Genomic DNA, 23,638 nt, shown 5'->3' with positions numbered 1-23,638 from the left:
TTGGTCATTACAGTAGATAAGACGAGGGCATTGCCTATGCTGAGAGCGGGTGCTTCTGGCTTTATAGACTCACTCACAGGACAGATATATAAGAAGACTCACTATATTAAGAGATGTACAGGGGAGCCCAAATAGCCAGTCAACAATGTGAACTTGCACTAAGACAAGACTCAGCATCAGCAACAGTAGACACAACATAGAAACCAGAGAAAAGCTATTGTTCAACAGTTTTAACCACCAATACCCATTTATTTTAAGGGGAAAAAAAAATTTCTGCATTCTATATGCTCCAAAAAGATTTACTATTGAAACAAATACAATATATGGAACTCTATCTGCATAATTTTACTACAATAAAGACAACAGATGACTTCTACTTTCTACAGAAGGCGAACTGAGGAGCACAGATGCCAACAGATTGCATAAGAAAGCACGTGTGTGCATATGTGTGTGTGTGGTTAAAACCTTTAATAAGCAACGGCATTAAAATATGCTAAGACACTTACCTTACCCTAGTTTGTGGCAAGCTCTAATAAAACGCCACAGGCTGTCACTAGTTTGATCTGATAGAAAAATTTGGTGTGAGCTTTGATGGTTCCTTTACAGGTTATCAACAAGAAGATAATCTTAGTACAAGCACTAACTTTCCTCTTACTTTTACATGCTCACAGAATAAAAATCAATTACTTTTCATACATAATGAACATCTTTTATTTTTAGGTTTGCAAACAACTGTAGTCAATTCACACAAAAGGGTACTTTTAAAACTACCTGTATTTACTCTATTTTATGCATGTATATGAAACAAACGGCGTGTATGTGCATAAGTGTATGTCTATACATGTGGGCATCGATGTGTATATACACGGTATCTGTCAAACCTCTTCATGTGCATGCGTGATCTCCGTGATGACACTTGTAGTTGTAAATGGACCGAGGCGGGCGAGATACTCTGCCATGATCCGTGTCCCCATAAGAACTAAATCCACAGCAGGACCATGTGTTTAGGACACCTACAAATGCAGACAGGTGCCCACGAAAGAATACTTCAGCCCTTTTCTCGGCATTGGACGGTAACATTTCCTGCTCTGCTCCTCACCACTTGTGCTCAGGATCACGGCATATGACAGCAGTGAAAACTGGTGTAGTCCCCAGACTACAGAGAAAGGACCTCTGTCTCTGCTCTCCCTCTCTGCGGACCTGCCTATTGGCCGTGGAGGCATCCAGATTGAATGGGACATTGGTGAAGCGTCAGCTCTGTGGTTGGTGCCGCTGCCTGGCTTGCAACTGATGCCCTGGAGGGGTCAGCTGCCACGGCTTCTATCCCTTCTTTGTTCAGCCTCTTCAGGAAGAATGACACATCCAAACTTGGCTTCTCCTGTCTAGTCTTGCTCTATAGATACCGGGAATATACATACACAGATACTCATACGTATACAAATACCAACCCACAGACAAAGCTGGATGTGAGGAGTACTGACTAGCAACATGGCAACACATCAGAAAAAGTAGTCATTGTTCCTGCTCCCAGAAGGTCAAGTTATATGCCACGATCTTTAAACATTCAGGGAAAATTCAGAGGATCCCTTAATTAAAGGAGAAAGGAAGATGCTGTCAGAATGGTGGTGCACAGACTAAGTGAAATTGCAAAGAAAATGAAAACCTGGAGCAGTTGAGGCCTAGTCGTGAAGTTCGAGAGCTGTAAACGGCAATCTTCAGATTTGGATATATTTTTTTTCATTTTCCTGTTGCTATGGAAACTTGGTAGTCAAGCTTCTGATGTCAGGAGTTCTCACAGACCTGAATGGCAAAGAGTCAGGGTTTAAGTCAAGAAATATTGCGACTTGATTCAAAACATTTTAGTGGATACCAGCTACATGACTGACAGGCTGTAATAAATGCATTTATAAACATTGCACTACCTTGGAAATTTTTTTTTCCTTAAGCATAATATTTGGAGAAGGAACAGTTTGGCTGGTTTACGTCTTAAAAAGCTGGACTTCTCTGAGAATGCCTGATGCCAAACATTTCATCTCCACATTAACCCAGAGCTTGGCTATTTTATGAACAAGTTGACTTAGTAGGTTAGAGATGGATGATTGTCCCGAATATTTTATCATATTTGGTCACGGAGAAGTGCAAGATATCTACTGGTGGTTCTTCAGACACAGTGTATCAGTTTCCTAGGGCTGCCGTAACAAAAAGCCACAAACTTAGCAGCTTAAACAACACAGATTTATTCTCTTACAGCTCTGGGGAGTTAGAGGTCCAAAGTCAGTCTTAAGGGGTTAATGTCATGATGTCGGCAGAACCGTGTTTCTTTTGGAAGCTCTAGGGGGAGAAGCCACTTCCTTGGCTTTTCCGGCTTCCAGAGGCTGTTTGTATTTGGCTGTGGGCCACAGCCGACGTCCTGGCCTGGACTGTCTTATCAAAGTGTACCGAAGCTGCCAACGTTAGGGTTATTGTCTAGCTTGCACACTAGCTGGGATCTTCCATTCTGCCTGATATAGCATGAATGGAAATAGCTTGTTCTCTGACATTTTTGCTTAATTATTATTATATCTTGAATTTGTACAGGGAACTAGTACCACCAAATCTTTTGTTAATATCAAAGAAATAAAAATGTGGAAAGGTCAACCTAGATGTAACGTAAGTGCAGTTCATTCGGGAATGAACGGATTGCTAGGACTATAATGGGTTACTCTGCAGAGGTTGGGCCTTTTCATTCAAAACCTTCTGAGGGGTGGATCGGTATGGAAAACTGACTTACCTGCTCTGCACCCCATTGTTTTTAGAGATCGAACCTGTCATTTATCTGGAAAATTTAAAGCAGCATCTCTAAATTGTAGATATACAATTTTTGTAATGTGACTCAACTGCAAACAAGATTAAAGGTTAAAACTGACAGGCCATGGAAATTAACAAGTTAATTCAGGTGCAATTTTCAGTTGTAATTTGCTTTACTAGGGACCTTTATGTTGTTTGATAAGTGAATTCCTTTGCAGTTAGGAGACTTCTGAACTCATTTGACTCCTTTATTTCACTCAAAGTTTTCACTACCTTTGCTACCATTGTCTTACACTCTTGGTTACTTGGCTGTAGTAAATTGTATCCTGCAAGTTCACCCATATTTAAAAAGAACATTAAATGGCATCATTAATTTTATTTAAGAATACTTTCCAGTGTGGTACCAAGAACTTAAGATAATAATTTTGCTCATTGAGAAAACACACACAAGTTTTGATTGACTAACACCCACTAAATCAGAAAGTCTCCAATCCCTGTTTTAAGTCCATTTAGACTATAACATAAATGATATTGCTTTCTAGAACTGCTGATCACATGAGATCATCCATATAATTTGTGTAAAGCTCTTAGCTTTGCACGTGCATGGCATGTACAAAGTCCATGAAGTTGTACCACAGCTCTTCTGCAAAGCATGACTTGGGTCCATCTCCGGGCACAGGACTGCCTGCCCTATCTGGGTTTGCTGCTTCTGCAGGCCCTCCCTCTGCTCATTACACATTTCACAATAAAGAAAAACAAATTAGTGATATGTTCAACAGCATGGATTGTATGAGTCCATTTTTAGAAAATTCTAGAAAAGACTAGACTATAATGAGGGAAGACAGAGCAACGAGGGTCTGGATTGGGGGAGGGGATCGACAGCAAAGGGGTACAAGGAAACTTGGTCGTGTGTACAACTGCGCCGTTATCAAAATTCATCAAACTCCATACTTAAAAATGGGCAAATTTTATGGAATGCAAATAATACCTTAATAAAAAGCATGAGAATTAAAAGTATTTTTGTTTTCATCTTCAACTCTTTCTTGTGATTGAGGTTACACTTCATCGCCCCCTCCTTCCCAAGATACAGACATTTAATTTTGATACTTGTTAATATGGTTCATCTGATCCATCCTTTTATTGTCTTGCTATTGCTAATTAATTAAGCCTGAGACTATGTTCTAAAAGGTTTTAGGACAATATTCTTCCTTGAGCCTGATTGTGGCACACCACACAAAGCCCTATAGAAACCTCCAGACACAGTCGAACGGAGCTGCCAGCTTGCCTAAGACCTTGGAGGCGGCCTAGGGGGAGAATTACGCCTCCCCTCAATGCCATCAACATGTAATTTAAACAACAAAATTGGCAGTAGAAATAATTTCATTTACATTTTTTATTACTTTCAATGTCATTAATTTTATTCCCTTTATTTTTAGATGTCAAAAAGGGAAGTGCAGCTCTCTCAGTTCATTTCTCATTTGCAATAAAGCCATCGACATTATCATAATAAAATGACATGTTTTTATTATCCTTTTCCATAAGGGAGGCAGTCTAATGGTGAATGCTGGCCTCACTGCTTACTCACGTGGGATCTTGGGGTCTTTCTGAGTTTTCTTGTCTATAAAGTGGGATAAAATCAACAGGCTAATGAAGAAAATAAGGGAGAGGCCACAGAATATCAGCATGTTCAGTTAATGCTAGTCTACTTGGATTTGAATATTGTTAATTGAGGGGAGGAGAAAACCCGTTTTTTCTCCTCGTGTTGTATGACGTGATCACTGCAATTTTATGAACAACACTTTAAAGATGTTGGCGCACTTTCTCTGTAAAGGGCCAAATAGTTCAGGCTTTGTGGGTCTTATGGTCTCTGTGGCAATCATTCAACTCTACCATTGTAGCAGAAAACAGCCACAGACAATATGTAAATGATGGGCATGGCTGTGTTCTTATAAAACTTGACAAAACCAGGAGTGGGCAGTCTATCTGGTCTTCAGGCTATTGTTTGCAAACTCTTGCTTTAAAGAACCACTAACAGATTCTACCAGATCCCAAAATTCTTCAAGGTCGATGGCTAAATTGGGAAGGTATCTGACCCTCGCACTTTATAATCCAGTTTCAGTGCTTTTAGAACTCCTACCCCACCTTGTTTAATAGTTCAGGCCCTTTTCTTTGTAGCCTCTTGTCAGGGCATGTTAACAGCAGCACAGGTGGGATGGCCGCTGACTTCAGCTCCCAGAAGTGTGTGAGTGTTAGGACGCCCATGGCTACTTATGCTAGCTCTCACCCAGTCTCTAATGCCTTAACTCTCAGCATGTCCTTTACTGTTAGGAAGAACTTCTTGGCTGATTACAGTGGTCCCTCATCTATCCTGGGGGTTAGGTTCCAGAATACCCTGCGATAGGCGAAAATCCGCTTAGTAGCGACCTTATATTTATTTTATTATTTATATATATTTTAAGGCTTTATAAAACCCTTCTCACATTCTTATAAACACTTCCTATGCTCTTAAACACTTTCTACACTCTTAAACCTAAGTAATTTTAACAACATATAAGATGCTATATGCGGGAGATGGAGGAGACTGACGCTGTGGTCGCTGAGCCAGTCAGCACCCAGGATATACAGAACACAGTGCTCTGGTTGGTTGCCTCCCATCCATCAGCCAATAGTGTGCCCTGTACAGTTTCACATGGGCAAACTAGCTCAAGCGGAAGTGGGTGTAGCTGCGTTTTCCATACGTGCGAGTCTTTGTCTACTCATCTGCTGTATGCTGCGTATTTTACTTTGATTTAATATTCTTTTAATATATTGTATATTTTAATTAATATTTTAATGTTTTTTTATATTGTTTTCAATCTTTTAGACTAGAAAATGTTTATTTTACTGCAAAATAATTAAAATAATAAATATATAAAATACCTATATACAGCAAAATCGCACAATATAGTGAAAAATCCATGATACAAAATTAGATATATACAATTTAAAAATCCAGCAGGCGTCCCCAAACTAGGGCCCGTGGGCCGCATGCAGCCCTCTGAGGCCATTTATCCGGACCCCTGCTGCACTTCCAGAAGGGGCACCTCTTTCATTGGTGGTCAGTGAGAGGAACACTGTATGTGGTGACCCTCCAACGGTCTGAGGGACAGTGAACTGGCCCCCTGTGTAAAAAGTTTGGGGACCCCTGATTATAGTGAGACTGCAAAAAGTGACCTGCGATATTGTGAGGGATGACTGTATATCTGGCAGGCATCTCTAATGTTCAAATGAACAATATTAAGTAATCTTATGCTTTTTTTTATACATTTTTTTAGATTTCATTTATTCAATTTAGAGAGAGGAGAGAGAGAAGGGGGGAGGAGCAGTAAGCATCAACTCCCATATGTGCCTTGACCAGGCAAGCCAGGGTTTCGAACCGGCGACCTCAGCATTCCAGGTTGACACTTTATCCACTGTGCCACCACAGGTCAGGCTCTTGTGCTTTTTATATAGGGCTAGACTGAGGTGCTTCTTGAAGTCAAACAGGTGAGTGGTAACACTTGCTCTAAACTGTTTTGAGCTGAAAATACCTGCTTTGTGGTGCAAAATATTGGAAGATCAACCGAATACCTTTCCAGCTGGGTAGGGAGATTCAGAGCTCCTTTTTGAGGATGGTTTTGGTTTTCCCTGCCGGTGCCCTTACTACAGTGGGACAACTGTACAATGTTAGATAGGATGGAGCTCCATTTAGGCAAGAACAAAAAAACACATTTGATCTCTCAAACATATTATACATGTACCTTTCCTTTCTCAGGGATACTATTTTGAGCACAAAATGAGCATGAGTGCTTTAGGAGTTATCAAGCAATGCTGCCTTGGATTAACTGTGCTCTCAGAGCTCAGCAGAGAAGAGTGGAGAGGTGGACAATCTCAGGGAGCCGGCTCGTGTATTACTGATACCTATAGGCTAGCAGTCTCCAGTGTAGAGGGCGCAAGAAAGTCCCTTGTTTGTAAGAAGAAAATACTGTCACATTTATTTATATTTCTTTTATTTTGAACAAATAGATTGTCTTAATAATATTTAATACATGGATTGGTAGTAGCAGATGTGTGTATTATTTGAAAAATATTAGATAAAAATATAGAAACACTGAGTCTGTGTGCTGGAGGCCACTGTCATTTGGGATGTTGGTTCCACAGGTTGGATGGGTCGGGGTCTGTATCTCAACAAACAAAGGGAGGAAGTTTGTATTTAAAAGTCTCACTACAGTCTAGAGCAGGTGATAAGTGAGCAGTGTTCTGTGGTGCCTCAGTTCTTCAGAGAGGTGTCATCAAGAATCAGGCTTTGATGTTTTATCACCGGGATTACAGACAGCGATGTGTGAGTGGCTACTCACGATCATCTCTCTATCTATGCACACACACATAATTATGTACAAACACATGTGCATACATCACACATGTAACACATCTGTGCACAGATAACACATAAGCACAAGCACATATGCACACATGCATATCCAGCATTTTTATTTCTTTATCCAGACTCTGCTATATGTGAATTCCAATTTCTTCTAGAACCCAGTACTGGGCTTGTAGTCTGACTAGTGCTCACTTTGGAAGCTAGTGGAAAACAGATTCCAGATGTTTACTGCAATAGAGTTGGTCATAGCAGGACACTGTAAATAACCCTAATGTGTCTGCTGATAGAAGGCTACCCGGTGCCATATTCAGGCAATGGGATACGGTCTGGCCGTTAAAACAGATGAACTAGTGCAGGAGTAAATGGTGTCTGGTGGGCCATGGTGTGTTTGCATGGCTCTTAAGCTAAGAATGGTTTTCAGACTTTTAAAGAGTAATAAAACACACATGAACAAAGCAGCAAAAAAACAATAAAAAAATATGTGATGGAGACCCAATGTGGCCCACAGAACCCAAAATGTTTGCTGCCTGGCCCTTTATGGAGAAAGCTCGCCGACCCCTGAACCAGAACAACACAGATGAATCTTGGAAATATAATGGAGGGAGGGGAAAAAAGCAAGATGCAGAACACCATGCTCAATAAAATACAAATTACAGAAGGTTTTCCAAACTGCACAAAATAGAACTGTACATGGTGTGTGGGTGTAGTAAAAGTACGAAACAATGCCAGGACACGCGCTAACTCATACAGCTATTGTCTCTGGGGAGAGAGACTAGGAAATCAAACTGGGGAGAGGCACACCTCTACCTGTAACATTTTAGTTCTTGAAGAAAAAGGAAGGAAGAAAGAAAAAAGCAAAAAAGTATAAGAATAAGAGAGAGGAATATATGTTTGTTTATTTCCCCCCTCCCTTTCTCCCTCCTTCCCTCCCTCCTTCCCTCCTCCCTTCCTTCTTTCCTTCCTTCCTTTCTTCCTTCCTTCCATCATCCAGTGAGACACTTTTCACTACAAAGTCTTTTCCTCCTTGTTCTACCCGTGGGATGCTGGCCCAGCACAGTAAATTTCTGATGCTGGAATGTGTGATTTCCTTCTGACACTACTTGCCACTGTCACCAGGATATAATAACTTCTGTTTTTTTTCTAATCATCCATTTTTCACCTTCCCAATTCACAATTATATTAATAACCTTGTCAAAATGTAAATACTGAGGGCCAAAGGCTTTTGAATGGCATTTTCTATAGGTAAATAATTGCTAAAGTTAAAATTGGACTAGTATTCCATAAACAAGGAATATTTGATACACATATCTGTATGTTTTATGCTCACATCTATATTACTAGGTATGATAATTCATTTGTTTAAAACAATGCTTTATTGCATTATAGTAATATAGTCTACCAGTCAGGGAAAAAAATGTGTGAATTACCGGTATACATTTACCTCTTTTCCTGTGACCCAACTGCCATCCCTGAATTCTCATGATTGTTCTTAAAAAGGTATAGTATCTACTTTAACCCTGAGAAAGATTATTCTGCACAGTGCATAGAGAAACAGGGCCCTGGCAGAGCAGCTGACTAATCTGGGCACATTTGTATTAGCTCAAGTTCAGTGGCATTTGCCTGAAGTTTTCTCGTCACCTGGTCTGTAGAGTAGCACAGAGTGCCTTTGTACAATTCCCCAGGTTGGCAGGGTGGTGTTAAGATGCCTTTAAACATTAATTGGAACACATGTACATGTAACATCTATTATACAGATACAAACTAAAAATCAATCTTTCCTCTAGGATAAGTTATTTTGGGGGGAAGCTATATGGGAAAACGGGCTTTGGCTGTGTTTTCATCCTCGGGCACGCTGTGGGGTTAGGCCAACTTACAAACTAAACTGAAGAGCGAGATGAGCAGGGCTGAGGTCAGGCCAAAGCGCAGGGTCCCCGCCGCATTGCAGTCCACTTTGAAATTCTTGCAGGAACACACTTGTACCCTGAGCTCCGTGATGTTCGTCATGGGGGGTTTCCCTGAATCTGTCACCATGATGGGCAGCTGGTAGTTGGCTTTGTTCAGATTTTGAAGAAGGCTTACCAGGGCGTGTGTATCTGCGGAGACAGGGGGGACCTTCGTGAGAGAGGGTCAGACCTTTCCAAATGACAGAATGAGAACTCAGAGAACAGGTACTGTACTTTGTTGCATTAGACACCACCAGGGTGTTTAAATTTGCATTCATTAACATCAAATTAAAGTATAAATTCAGTTCAGCGGCACGGGTCACATGTCAAGCGTCTGGCAACTGCACATGGCGGGTGGTACCACACCAGTCAGCCTGGATAGAACATTTCCATCGTCAGGGAAGTCTATGGTTCTGTGTCATTATAATCAATTTCAAGGAGGCCTACTTTTGTGAAAATGATTGAGTATTAAGAACCCCTCCCTGAAAATTTATTATGCCAATAGAGTCATCTTGACAGAGACCACATTCAATATCTAGAAAAAAATGTATATAAAAATCCAATCTCAAATGATCATATTGTACATCATATATATATATATATATATATATATATATATATATACAATTTTTATTTGTCAATTTTACTTCAACACAGCTGGAAAAACAGAAAAAAATTACCAGCTCAGAGCACTTTCATATAAGAATCCAAATTCAAAAAATCAAACTAAGTTCTTGGGCCCCCCCAAAATAATCTACTCACTCAATATGTGAGCAGGTCCCTGTGCGCTGCCATAGGCTGGATTCTGCATCTCCATTAGTCCTCAGCCCTCAGCCCTCAGCCCTAGATGTGAGTGGGATTCCACAGCTCAAAACACAGTGTGGACACGGGGTCCTGAAGCCCACGTTTGGTGGGAAGACCTGCCATTCATTAGCCAGGCCTCTGGGCAGTACTCAGAGATGGTCCCCTATCTGGCCACTGCTTTTAGCATCAGGCTATTCTCTTTCTATCACTCAGATGATGAGGGGCTTTTTGCTTGTTTGTCTGTTTATTTTAAACTGACCCTTGGTGGGCTCAGATGGTGCTAAGAATTCAGAAAAAAAAAATTGGGACAAGAAAACAAATCAAGAAGGCATCGTATCTATTAACTAAAACCAGGAGGGAAAGCAGAGTGTGATGACAGGGCAACAAGAACAGAGGAACTGTTACCCTGACCAGGAGGTCAGGTGGCAGCAGCAGAGGTAACCAGGGTAGAAACTGACCCTGGGGGAATGGCGGCTGACTCATGGCTCCTCCTCCTTCTCCCTCAAGTAGAGGAAAAGCTCATTTTTTCTATCTATCTATTATCTATCTATCTATCTATCTATCTATCTATCTATCTATCTATGAGAAGCTCTTGAATGAGAAAGTTCCAACTGCAAAGAGCTGGCAAGGATTATTCAAATCAGCTACAGCCACAAACACCAGCGAAGGAGACAGTAACCCCTTGAATAGGAGAAGGGCTGTTTTAATTAAAAATAATCAGAGTAACAAAATCCATTCTTTAGGAAGCAATAAAATAGGCAAACAGGCCAATAAAATCAATAGCAAGAGAAAGGCACTAATAAAATGAGAGGGGAGATAAGGCCACCACAATACATATGAGATTTTTAATAGGAAATTTCATGCACAATTATCCAATCCATTTTCAAAACTTGATAAAATGGGCAATTTCCCATCTCTCTCAAAAATTCTACCACTGATGTCACAATAGGGAGCCTTGACTGGGTCAATGGCAGGAAAAGTTCATTATTGATGACAGAGTGTGTGTTTAATGTGTGACTGGTTCCTGGTTTTATTTCAGAGCAAGGTGAAGTTAGCAGGGAGGAGGGAGAGTGGCGAGGTTCTGTGGAGAGAGGGATACTTCATAATGCAATACATTGCTGTCTCAGTCTTAATGAGGCTGATGGTAAACGTTGGGCCAAGTTTTGAGTTCTGCCTGCCCAGGTGAAAAGACCAGTAGGAAGGGACATTGCTTGTGAGTTTTATAAATGAGGGACAGGATGCATGAAAGAAGATATCATGGTTGCAAGTAAAAGCCAAGGATTTGAAAGAAGAGCCAAGGTCATTACAAAGACTAAGCTGATGGTGAGGAGGTCTGCAGCATGAAATGGAAGCTGGAGGAGTAGAAGTTAAACCTTCTGAAGATTCCTGGACTGGTGCTTCTCTTTTCCTTAGTTTCTCATGAAAGCAAGCACACCAGGGAGAATCTCTCCATTGTGCGGTGAAAGTTAACGTAAACATGTTATTCGAAAGAGGAGAAACAGCTGAGCTGAGACATGCTTAGGGAGAAGTAGAGAGCCCGGCTTTTGAAGGCTGAGGACTGGGTTGGGTGTACAGCTGTACAGTATAGGAGTGGACACACTATGTACATGGTACATAGTATCGAATATTCAGTATAAGGTGTATAATATATGATACACAGCACAGTGTCCTGTGTAGGGTGTAAAGTACACAGTGTCCACTATAGAGTGTACAGGACAGGGTGGAGAGTATACTGTGTACAGTACAGAAAAGATGAGAGAGGAAGAAATAGAGAAAGCTTTCATGTTTGCATCATAAGAAACTGATATTTAATATATTTACAAATTGTATTCATTTGCTGGTGGGAAAATGATCAGTATTTATTGTGCAAAACTAACTTGAAACAAACCATTGCAGAATACACAGGGAAGCAGGAGAGGAGAAACAGTGTGGGGAAAGAAACCAGGCCGGGGACACGAGGCTCAAAGCCACAAGAATAACCACAGAATGCTGAGCTGGACTCACTGTTGATCTTGGAGATCTTCCAGACTTTATCAGGAACAGTTTGTTTATGGATTTCAAATTTGAAAGGATCTGTATTTGGGTGAAGATCCTTATCTGACGCTCCCAGAATGACTACACTGAGGTTTTTGGCATCATCACAGACTTCGGCTACTGTGGGGTAAATGAAGGGAGCGTTGTCATTCACGTCTTCCAGGGTTATCAGCAAGGTTCCAGTGCCCGTAGCAGGAGGGTTGCCTGCGGGGGAAGGGGGGCCAGGTTAGTACACAATGGCTTCAATGCAAGAGGGATTTTCCATACTACTTTCCCAATGTGTCACTTTTATGATGTATAGGAATCAAACAGAACAAACATAGTTTACATATTTATATAAAGTTTAATGGTTTCCAAACCCATTATCTTATGTGATTTTTTTTTTAAGACTTTATATATTCATTTTAGAGAGGAGAGAGAGAGAAGGGAGGAGGAGTAGGAAGCATCAGCTCCCATATGTGCCTTGACTGGGCAAGCCCAGGGTTTCGAACTGGCAACCTCAGTGTTCCAGGTTGATGCTTTATCCACTGCACCATCACAGGTCAAGCTTATGTGACTTTTGTTGTAAGTTCTTCAGGCTTCATCCTTAGAATGTTGAACTTCTAAAACACAAGTCATACTAACACATAGAAAGTCACTCAAAGAATGGAAATAACAAATGGACTTTTCCTTGCTTACCAAATTCAACCTACTTATGTAAATATCCAAAGCCCTGGCTGGATAGCTCAGTTGGTTAGAATGTTTGATTCCCATTCAGGGCACATATAAAAATCAACCAAAAAATGCATAAATAAATGGAACAACAAATCAAATCAATGTTTCTCTTTCTCTCTCTCCTTTCCTGTCTCTCTAAAATCAATCAATAAATACAAATAATTAAAAAAAAAATACCCAGGCATTCTCATATGTTGGTGATACAGGAAGGTAGAGATTCTAGGAGGGAAGGCCGTGGTTTATGTGGAATAGCTCTATGTTGACTGGGTCGTTGGTTGAAGAGAGAGACCTTCCAGGGTTTTCTGTTGTGAGTAAAAAAAGGGTCTGAGAAAAGTCAAGGGTCTGGCTGGGTCCATGGTGCCGTGGGGGTGGGGGTGGGGTGGGGCTGGCCGGGCTGGCCAGGCAGCAGAGGACAGATTGAGAAAGGTGGGGAGTTATGAGAAACAAAACCGCTGGCTGGCTCCAGGGCCAGTGGAAGCAATCATAACATAATCGTTGAGTCTTATGCTTAAAGCCTCACTTTCTCAATATTTCAGCTACTTCCTGAAATAGTTTTCATTCCAGGAAACATTATTTTAAGAAGCCCTTATAAGCTCACCTATGCAATAACATCTTCCACTTAAAGAAAAGGCTGTTTAATCTCAATAAGACTCAGCATGATTTCTTTTACCTTTCTCTAAATCCATTTTTAATCATCTATGCATTAGAGATTTGCTCTTGGGACAAAGCATTCATTAATAGTTCCTAATTTTCTGTGAGGAAAGTTAGAGCCAAATTTACAGCCCACAAATAGTAATTTATGGATTTGCCTTATTCCGAAAGGATTTGATGCACTTCTAAAATTATAGTCCTCTAATTTTATGCACTCATACTGACCTAATGCCTGGCCCATTTTATTTTCACTGAAAATAAATGTCCTCATTTGCACTGAACCAGATTTACAAGCTTAATTTTGTTTTATCTTACCCTATGTTAATTTTTTGAAATGCACATTAAGTTTAGAGTCAGGTTAAGTAGCGCGGGGTGGTGGGCGGGAGGTGAGTATCTGAGCCCAGAGCATGGGTGTGCAGCACGAGGCCAGGCCTGCTGCAGCTGCGACAGGTTCTGTAGGTAAATAAAAGAGCCCCTTTTCACTTCAGGCAGGTTATTATTTAAAGGGACAGTGAAAGGATGTGTAGGCAAAGTGACCCCTGTGCAGGTGACAGCGAAACAAAAGGGGGCGGTTTTCTGCATCAGGGATGAAGGACACCCTGTTGCTGAGGAGCCGGTTTCTTTTCTTTTCTTCTTTTTTTTTTTTGTATTTTTCTGAAGCTGGAAACGGGGAGAGACAGTCAGACAGACTCCCGCATGAGCCCGACCGGGATCCACCTGGCACGCCCACCAGGGGGCGATGCTCTGCCCCTCCGGGGCGTCGCTCTGCCGCAACCAGAACCACTCTAGCGCCTGGGGCAGAGGCCAAGGAGCCATCCCCAGCGCCCGGGCCATCTTTGCTCCAATGGAGCCTTGGCTGCGGGAGGGGAAGAGAGAGACAGAGAGAAAGGAGGGGAAGGAGGGTGGAGGGTGGAGAAGCAAATGGGCGCTTCTCCTATGTGTCCTGGCCGGGAATCGAACCCGGGTCCCCCGCATGCCAGGCCGACGCTCTACCGCTGAGCCAACCGGCCAGGGCCGAGGAGCTGGTTTCAAGTGGCTTCTCCGGTTTTACTGTCTGCAGCTGCACCCACAGAGGTGCGGGCAGAAAGCCTGGGCCCTCAGCAGAACCTGAAGAGTCATGAGGAACTGTTTGTGACAGCCTCCCAGGGGACTTAGGGAGGCAAATGGGAAACAGACCATAGCAGCTTCTCACAAGCCTCCTGTGCCCACAATTCCGGGAGGATCACGAGACATTCTGCTGGGACTCAAATTGGCTGTGGCTCAGCCTTCGCTCCTGGCCTGTGTGGATACACATAAAATCAATGGGCACCATGGGACTGTTCCCTACTGCAGGGCGTACGGGAGAACAGCGAGGAGATGAGGCTGGAGATGTCTGGTAGGGTATGGGTCCCCGACTGGCATGACAAGCTGCTTGTCCTAATTTCACGAACTGCCACTGGAGGCTTTTCAGAAAGGCAGTGAAACAATCTGATCTGACTTTTAGAAACACATGACGGGATTGACAGGAGACGCTGGACACTGAAGACCAGTCATGGATGGAGACATGATGTGGGCATTTGGATGGGAAAGAAATGTCTCTCCTTGGTGGCTAGGCGCTCAGGTGAGGCTGCCGGGAGGCGAGAGGAAGGTAGCGGGGAGTGGAAAGACGAGTTCAGCTTTGATCGTGCTAACAACCTCGTATTCGGTGCAGCTGTGCACAGGGACACAGAGCTTAGGAGCAGTGCCAGAGCTGAGTTAGTAACGGGGGGCATTTGCCAAGATAGGTGCTTTGGAAACCCTTCTAGCAAGTTAGTTCACCCAAGGGGAAAATACAGAATAACAGAGGGGTGGAGACAGAAGTCCCCAAGTTAAAGATCGTTTGCAGTAGACACAGGGGAGAAGGACCAGAAGAGGAGGCGATGTGCTATGATGCCCAAAAGATTAAGGAGTAAAGGGAAGCAATGGGCTCTGGCAAGGAGAAGGTTATTGGTGACTTTTGCAGGAGAGGCTCCCATTTGTGGGGAGGAAGCCACCTTGAGGGAAGCTGAGCAGTGAGTCGAGAAGCAGTGAGAACAGACTCTTTAATGGGGCTGGTGGAACTGTAAATATTGATATATCAACACCCAAAGACTGTTCCAGAGTAAACATCCAAATAAGTATCTGATAAGATAGGAATACAAACGCAATTAATCATCAGAATGACGGCTGTTTCTAATGGTGGCATCTCATCAACTTTCGTCAGAGCAAGACCTCAAAGGAAAAGCATAATTACATTGAAGTTGGTTATCCAGTGTCAGTTTTAGCCATTTGGTTGAATTTTTTTTTATTGAAAAATTATTTTTTCTCTTTTTATTAAACTAATTGACTGTCTCAGAGGACGCCAGCATATATTTCTTCACTCTGAATATATTATGAAAGTCATTTGGCAGAATGGATGAGAAGGCATTACTCGTATCTGAAAAACGGCCGTAAGAATCGGCCTTTTGTGAACTTAATTATACTACTGTCTACTATTCCCCATGTGTTATTTCCAGGCCAGCCTGGTGATGTCTTTTTCTGAACTCAAATAAAATGAGATTTTTTTTTCATTGATAAGGTAACGAGTGAGTTCTCAAAATTCCCAGGGAAAGAGCGTCTCCCAGTTTATATGCACAGGATGGAGAAAAATCACCATCCAAAATTCAAATGTAATTCAACATGTAATGGTTCTTCCCAAGCCCATGTTGCTCCAATAGTCCCGGGGCCCCAGGAAATACTGGACATTCTAGGTGTTCCTTGGCACCCAGCAAAACCCCTCACACCTTCCTTCCCCCTCCCATCGGCACCCCGCCCCCCCCCACCCCCCCCCGGGGCTGCTCTGCATAACCAAATGTCAGAACCAAAGCATGGCTGGGACTGTGCCCTCCTTCATCAATTGTCTTATTTCAATAGGAAAAAAAAAGCCCCAGTTTGAGCAAAACTCCTGAGATATGGAGCTAGAACCATACTCTAAGGGTCCTAAAAAGCCCAACCTCCAAACACGTGGAGAGGCCGCTTTGTGTTTGCAGGAGTTTTCATCTTTACAGGGTTAGAAGATGCAGGGCCTCTGAGAGAGCAACTATCCCTATCAGTGCCTCTGAAATGGAATGGGAGTTGGGCTCCCCTTTGGGAATCTGATGATGGTCATGGCCCTCCCTCCTGAGAAAAGCACCTACATTAGCACTTGCAGGGGGCAGTCAGCAGACACTGGAAGGGCAGCCACAGGCTCCGTGCAAGTTCAGAACAGCTGATCTGGGACACCATTGTTTTAGATGTGGTGAGCATGAGGGCTGGAGAGATTTAGGATGGGCTCCAATGAACTAGGTGAGTCTCAGGCCTTCTTCTCTAGAGTCAGCCTATACTATAGGTAGATCCTTTAGGCTCTTATTTCAACCATGAAAAAACCCTAAAATTCCAAAACCATGACTTGGAGTTTTTATTATTTTAATCTTCTTTCTTATGAGCTACTTTTTATCGTGGTAAATTATACATAACAAAATTTACCTTCTTAACCATGTTTAAGTGCACAGTTCAGTGGCATTAAGTACATTCACGTTGTTGTGCAACCACCACCACGATCCGTCTTGTGAGTTTTTCATCTTCTCCAGCCTGTACTCATTCAATAACTCCCGGTCCCCCAGCCTTCAGATGCTGGTGGATTATTTATTCTGTCTCTAGCTCTCATGCTGCCAAACAGTGGGAAGAAATGGGGGAAATGGTCACCATTTCTTTTCTATGGACGTGGATGACGGAGTCGGTTCCATTTAGAGGACTGTGACCTTAAGACCACAGAAGTGCTTTGACTTCCTAAGTTGGCAGCCTGCCAGGGTCTTCTCAGCTGCCTCTTGCTCCAGTTTCTGGCTTTGTCACTCCCACTCAACACTAACATCTTATAATGCCTCTTAGCACGCTACATGACCAAGGCAGGACCAAACTGATCCCACTGCTTGAGGCAGGGACAGAGAGAGACAGGAACACGGAGCTGCTCTTTTATGTGCTCTGACCAGGGAATTAAACCCAGCAACCTCCGCGCTCTAGGATGACGCTCTAACCAACCACACTACTCAGCTGGGGCTTAATTTTTATTGATTTTTAGAGAGGCAGAGAGAGGAAGGGAGAAAGAGGGGAGGGGGAAGGGAAATATTTGTTGTTCCATTCAGTCATGCATTCCCTGGTTGCTTCCTGTGTGTGCCCTGACTGGGGATTGAACCTGCCACCTTGATGTTTCCGGAAGATGCTCTGAAATGACTCAGCCACTGGCCAGGGCCACTGCTTTAGTTTGAACCCAGACAATTTCACTTGGATTCTTTTACTTTGAGCTGTGATAACTGCCCATGAGATGGTCTAGCTGGCAGCCTGAGCTGGGCACCTGTTGACAGCCAGGCTATGCCCTTGGTCTGGCTGGTTTACTATTTTACACGTGGACATTTGTGCTCTTAAGTTTATTTGGGGCAGAGTTGTGCATTTTCGATGAGAAGCAAGATCATATAACTAACAGAAGTTGAAGATTTCTGTTGAGGAACGGAACACCTGCTATTATTCAGAGTAGGGTAAGTCCAAGCAAACCAGATAGGTTGCTGTTTTGAGCACTTGGGTTCCTACTTTCTAGTCTTCGCCCATTTCCCAGAAGAGGAGGCTGGGACTGAGACAGCTAAGTAACTCGCCCCAGGCTACTGTCCTAGGATCACTGGCTTGAGAGCTGTGGCCTGAAGACACAGTGTTCCCTTGCCTGCTGAGTGGGCACTCCGGAAAACCAACGGGACGATTGGTGATTGTGACACAACCTGCCACCTGAGCCAGACCACAGGGCACAGGTTTTATTTATTTTGGCGCTTGCGGCTGGCATCAAGTGTTGGTGGAGAGGGTATAAAGCGGCCTTCCATATTTTCCTTATTGACATGACCAACAGTAGATTGCTTTTTGTGGAAGGCCTCTGGAGCTGAAGTGAGCACCCAGAGGAACAGGTGTAGCACACAGGTTTCCTGGCACTGCTGTGATGGTGTGAGTGTGCATGTAAGGAGAAATAGGGCCTCTTTTTTAAATCATAGAAAGTTTATTTCATTCAGAGTTCTGACCAAACAGGAGTTCCACTTAGTGAAGAATACCTGAGATTTTTCTGATAGGTTCTATTATTCAGGAGGAAAAAAAAGAAAATCTTGTCAGTAAGAGAGACAATTAAAAGCAGTGTGATCCTAATTAGAAAAAGATATGTGATTAGAAAAAAGATGAGAAAAAAATATAGCAAAGCTTAAATAGTGTTTATCTCTCCAGGTAATTAACATTAAAATAATACTTTTCTCATTTTAATTTTCTTTACAATAACCATGATTACCATAATATTAGAAACAGAACTGTAAACTCAAAAGTTACACAGGGATTTAGAAATATATTTTTCCAATTCTATTTTACTTTCTTGTCTCTCTTTTATTTGCTTTTTACAATAAATTGGTATTGAGTAAATTTACAGAATTGTGTAACTATCGCTACTATCTAATTTTAGAACATTTATCAGCCCCCCCAACCCCCCTTTGCCCCCCCCCCAAAACACCTTGGGTCTATTTGTACTAACTCTCTTTACCTACTTCGAGTCCTAGGCAACCACTAATCTGCTCTTTTTCTCTACTGATTTGTGTTTCCTGGAGATTTCTATAAATGGAGTCATATAATGTATGGCCTTTTGTCTCTGTCTTCTTTTACTCAGTATAGTGTCTCTGAGGTTCATCCATGCTGTAGCATGATCTGTACCCCACTCCTTTTTCATGACTGAATAGTACTCCCTTCTATGAAGAGACCACGTGTTGTTTATCAATTCACTAGGTGACAGACATTTGGGTTGCTTCTATTTTTTATCTGTTATGAACAATGCTGTTATACACACCTGCATACAAGGGACCAGATTTTCACAAGCTGCAATGTCCCTAAACTAGTAAGGTAAGACTCCAAATGCATCTCATCAAGGCAAGTGCCCTCAGAAGGATAGGGTCCCTGGCCTTGCCACTCTTGGGTGGGCTGGCTTCAGATGCAGAGAGGGTCAGGATCTCCACAAGAATTTTCTGAAGCCAGCTCTGAGAAGTCCAGGAAAGTAGTAGATTTTTCTGGTCACTAGTCCCACATCTTTCCTGAACTGGGCTTAGGGGCATGCAGCATGTGTCTGTCCTTGGGAATCATGAGTACAAGTGGTCTGATGTGGGGAACCGTGTGCAAAGTGAGGTTGCCTGTGTGAAAAGTAAAATGCAGGAGGGAGGGAGAGAGAGACGGAGAAGGGGGGCGGGAAACAGGAAGCTCATTTCTGAGTTCCATGGGCTCCAGGCAGTGGGACAGTCCCCCCGTGCTGGTTGTGGAAGAGCTGCTCGCCAGGCCTTTGAATCAATTTAGTTTGGTTTGAAAAAGCAAATGGCATTTTACTTTTTCTATACATGTAATCATCCACATTTATATTTCCCTACTTTTCCATTTCTATCTTGCTCCTGTGATGGGAGTACATAATGACTGTGTCTATATTCCAGTCCTCCTTTACTTCCCTTGGAGGAGAAAAGAAGTGAGTCCATGACAGGATCTGTGGAACTGGGGCTCAGAGCAGGGAGTCCACACCAGGGACAAGGAGAAAGACCTCCAGATGGTGTCTCAAGAAAGAGTGAGGCTCAACATCTGGGAGGAAAATCAGATGGTGGGCTGATTTAAGAGGAGCCAAAGTTCCCATGCGGGCGCTGAGCAAAGAAGAGGCACCACAGCTTGATGAGAGGGCACGGCGACCCCCTGGCTGCTGAGTTCCCGCTGTGCTCTGGGCATCTGTTGAGCCTTCAACAAACAGCTGTCAGCAAATAGTGCAGATCTTTTACTTCAAAAGTATAGGGCTCTTTTGCTTAAAAGTGAGGGTGGACCAGGGTTCTTCTCTATATGGTCATCCTTCGTATAGTTTTGCTCACCCCTGTGTTCTGTTTACTATGGCTTTTTAATACTGTATTTTACAAAAAATTTTGGCATTTTACCCCAAAGCCAAGGATCTTGTTACTTTGGGATTCGCAAGCATTTTAACAGATTAAATTTATTGGGGTGACATTTGCTCATGAGTTTATAGAAGTTTCGAGTGTACAGTTTATAGTACATCCTCTGCATATTGCATTGTGTGCTCACCACCCAAAGCCTAGTCTTCTTCCGTCACCACGTATTTGACCTCCTTTACCCTCTTCAGCCTTCCCCTCTTCCCCTCTTGTAACCACCGTGCTGCTGTCTGCGTCTGTGAGTTTGTTTGTTTTGTTTGTTGCTTTCTGTTTTATGTCCCCCATATGAGTGAAGCTCTTGTCCTACAACTCAGCCATAGGAAAAGGTGAAATACTGTCATTCGTGAAAACATGGATGCATCTTGTGAGCGTCACACTAAATAAGTCAGACGAAAAAGCAAGCCGTTTTGTTTTTTTTTTTTTAGAATTGCTTTGTTAATAAAGATATTGCCAATTCCATTTTATATGTTGAAAAAATTTATTTTAAAAACCTGGTAGAAAATAGCTTTGCAAAATATAATGTCAGGTTTCCAAGTACAATGCTTGATGTAGAACTGAAGCAATTATTCACAGAATTGGACTCAAAAGTTCTTTTAGAGGAGATAATAATCTGAAACATTAGATCATTTGAAAAAAGTCAACTCCTTGGCTTTTTGGTTTCCATTTTGCCAACTGTGGAGAGAAGGAAAAGAAGAGGGAAGGGCCTATGGGGCAGTCATGTTTAAACGGGAAAGCTCCATTTTATTCATTCAGTCAACAGTCATTTATGGGGACTCTGCTCTGTGCTCTGGTTGGACATGTAGAAAAATCAAGGGCACAGGGTACCTACTGTTGAAACTAATGGTGTGGCAGGAACAGATACGTCACCAGATGCAAAATAGCACTGGACGTATAGGAAGAGATATGGGGATTAAATGTCATGGGGGCTGTGGCATGGAGAAATTAACCGCCTGGGGACAGATAGGAAGGCTTCACGAAGAGATGGCATTTGAGTGTGCTAGAAGTGAGAATGCTTTGTGGAGAGAGGGAAGGCTGTTCTAAGAGGAGGAAACTGTGGCTATTTTGTGAGAAAAAGGTCAAAGACTTTAAAGCAGGAGAATGACTGATAAAAGCAGTGGGCACTGGGGGCATGGAAAGGAATAAACTTGAGTGAGGAGAAAGGACACAGGAAGACCAGCTGGGAGGCCAGTGCAGTGACAGGGACCCACAATGAGGTTCAAGGTGAGAGCAGTTGGAATGCGGGAGTGGAGGCTGGATTCAGGAGGCTGAACTGACAGCCAGGATTGGATTGGGGGTGATGGGTAGGTAGGGGATTGGGTTCTAGCTTGGGCACTGTGCAGTTGGTGATGTTATTGCCTGAACTGGGGAATAGGGAATACAGAGGAAGACCAGCTAACAGACACCTTGGCAGAAGGAACTGAACTGGCATAGATGGGCATTGTAGACAGCATTTTAATGTTCAAATCAGTTTCTTTTCCCAATGGGTGTCTGAAAACATGTTTAAGATGGCTGATTTGGCTGATCAATGTGGAAATGTCCTGCTGGTAGGTAGATGAATGTTGGCTTAAATCTCTCCACTGAGACAGGCAAGCTCCATGAATTGATGCCAACATACAAGGTGGCATTTTCTGGCTAATTTTCTGATTTAGAGATCTAGTCTGAGTGAAGGGCTCTGAGCCCTACTTCTTCCCATGAAAAATGCTCAGACCACCAAAAGAGGGGTCATCAGATGGCCTTTCATACTTTTCCTTGGATATTGATGATTTTGTCATAATACATTTGGAAAATCAGTCCATAAGTTCAAGTCAGGTGGCTTAAATATTTGTTAGGTGTTGTTGGGCAAATGAGTTTGTAAAATCTGTATTTTCTGGTTTTGCTTACTTTTATTGTTAAAAATGGCACTGTCCACGTGAATGGCCATTGCCCAGGAGATACAGTTAATTACCTTCATGCTTGGGAAGGGGCTTGGTTATGCTAATATGTGCTGGAGGAGGGGCTTTTGTGCCAAAACGTTTTTTTTTTTTTTCTTTTTTTTCTTTTATAATTTTATTATTTTTTTAATGGGGTGACATCAATAAATCAGGATACATATATTCAAAGATAACAAGTCCAGGTTATCTTGTCGTTCAATTATGTTGCATACCCACCACCCAAAGTCCTCTGTCACCTTCTATCTTGTTTCCTTTGTGCCCCTCCCACCCCCTATCCCTCTCCCATTCCCCCCTCCCCCCCGTAACCACCACACTCTTATCAATGTCTCTTAGTTTCACTATTATGTCCCACCTACGTATGGAATAATACAGTTCCTGTTTTTTTCTGATTTACTTATTTCGCTTCGTATCATGTTATCAAGATCCCACCATTTTGCTGTAAATGTTCCGATGTCATCATTTCTTATGGCTGAGTAGTATTCCATAGTGTATATGTGCCACATCTTCTTTATCCAGTCATCTATTGATGGGCTTTTTGGTTGTTTCCATGTCCTGGCCACTGTGAACAATGCTGCAATAAACATGGGGCTGCATGTGTCTTTACGTATCAATGTTTCTGAGTTTTGGGGATATATACCCAGTAGAGGGATTGCTGGGTCATAAGGTAGTTCTATTTTCAGTTTTTTGAGGAACCACCATACTTTCTTCCATAATGGTTGTACTACTTTACATTCCCACCAACAGTGGATGAGGGTTCCTTTTTCTCCACAGCCTCTCCAACATTTGCTATTACCTGACTTGCTAATAACAGCTAATCGAACAGGTGTGAGGTGGTATCTCATTGCCGTTTTGATTTGCATTTCTCTAATAGCTAAAGAAGATGAGCATCTTTTCATATATCTGTTGGCCATTTGTATTTCTTCCTGGGAGAAGTGTCTATTCATATCCTCTTCCCATTTTTTTATTGGATTGTTTGTTTGTTTGTTGTTGAGTTTTATGAGTTCTTTGTATATTTTGGATATTAGGCCCTTATCTGAGCTGTTGTTTGAAAATATCATTTCCCATTTAGTTGGCTTTCTGTTTATTTTGTTATCAGTTTCCCTTGCTGAGCAAAAACTTCTTAGTCTGATGTAGTCCCATTCATTAATTTTTGCCTTCACTTCTCTTGCCATTGGAGTCAAATTCATAAAATGCTCTTTAAAACCCAGGTCCATGAGTTGAGTACCTATGTCTTCTTCTATGTACTTAATTGTTTCAGGTCTTATGTTTAGATCTTTGATCCATTTTGAGTTAATTTTTGTACAGGGGGAGAGACTGTAGTCCAGTTTCATTCTTTTGCATGTGGCTTTCCAGTTTTCCCAGCACCATTTATTG

General features: G+C 42.4%; 1 protein-coding gene across 1 annotated transcript in view; it reads right to left on the bottom strand.

Moving 5' to 3' along the window:
• Nucleotides 1-215: 215 nt before the first annotated feature.
• The window catches only part of CDH13 (cadherin 13), a 1,138,640-nt gene continuing 1,115,217 nt past the window's right edge, over nt 216-23,638 (bottom strand). The window contains exons 12-14 of the mRNA XM_066242281.1: nt 11,941-12,174; nt 9,064-9,282; nt 216-1,800 (exon numbers count right to left, since the gene is read on the bottom strand). Of these exons, the coding sequence (XP_066098378.1) occupies nt 1,793-1,800; nt 9,064-9,282; nt 11,941-12,174 (461 nt within the window). The 3' untranslated portion in view covers nt 216-1,792. The remainder of the gene's footprint in view (nt 1,801-9,063; nt 9,283-11,940; nt 12,175-23,638) is intronic.

This window comes from Saccopteryx bilineata, chromosome 9 (genome assembly GCF_036850765.1).
Source record: "Saccopteryx bilineata isolate mSacBil1 chromosome 9, mSacBil1_pri_phased_curated, whole genome shotgun sequence".
NCBI lineage: Eukaryota > Metazoa > Chordata > Mammalia > Chiroptera > Emballonuridae > Saccopteryx > Saccopteryx bilineata.
Note: the sequence above shows the minus strand (reverse complement) of the source record. Positions and strands in the feature narration are given on the sequence as shown.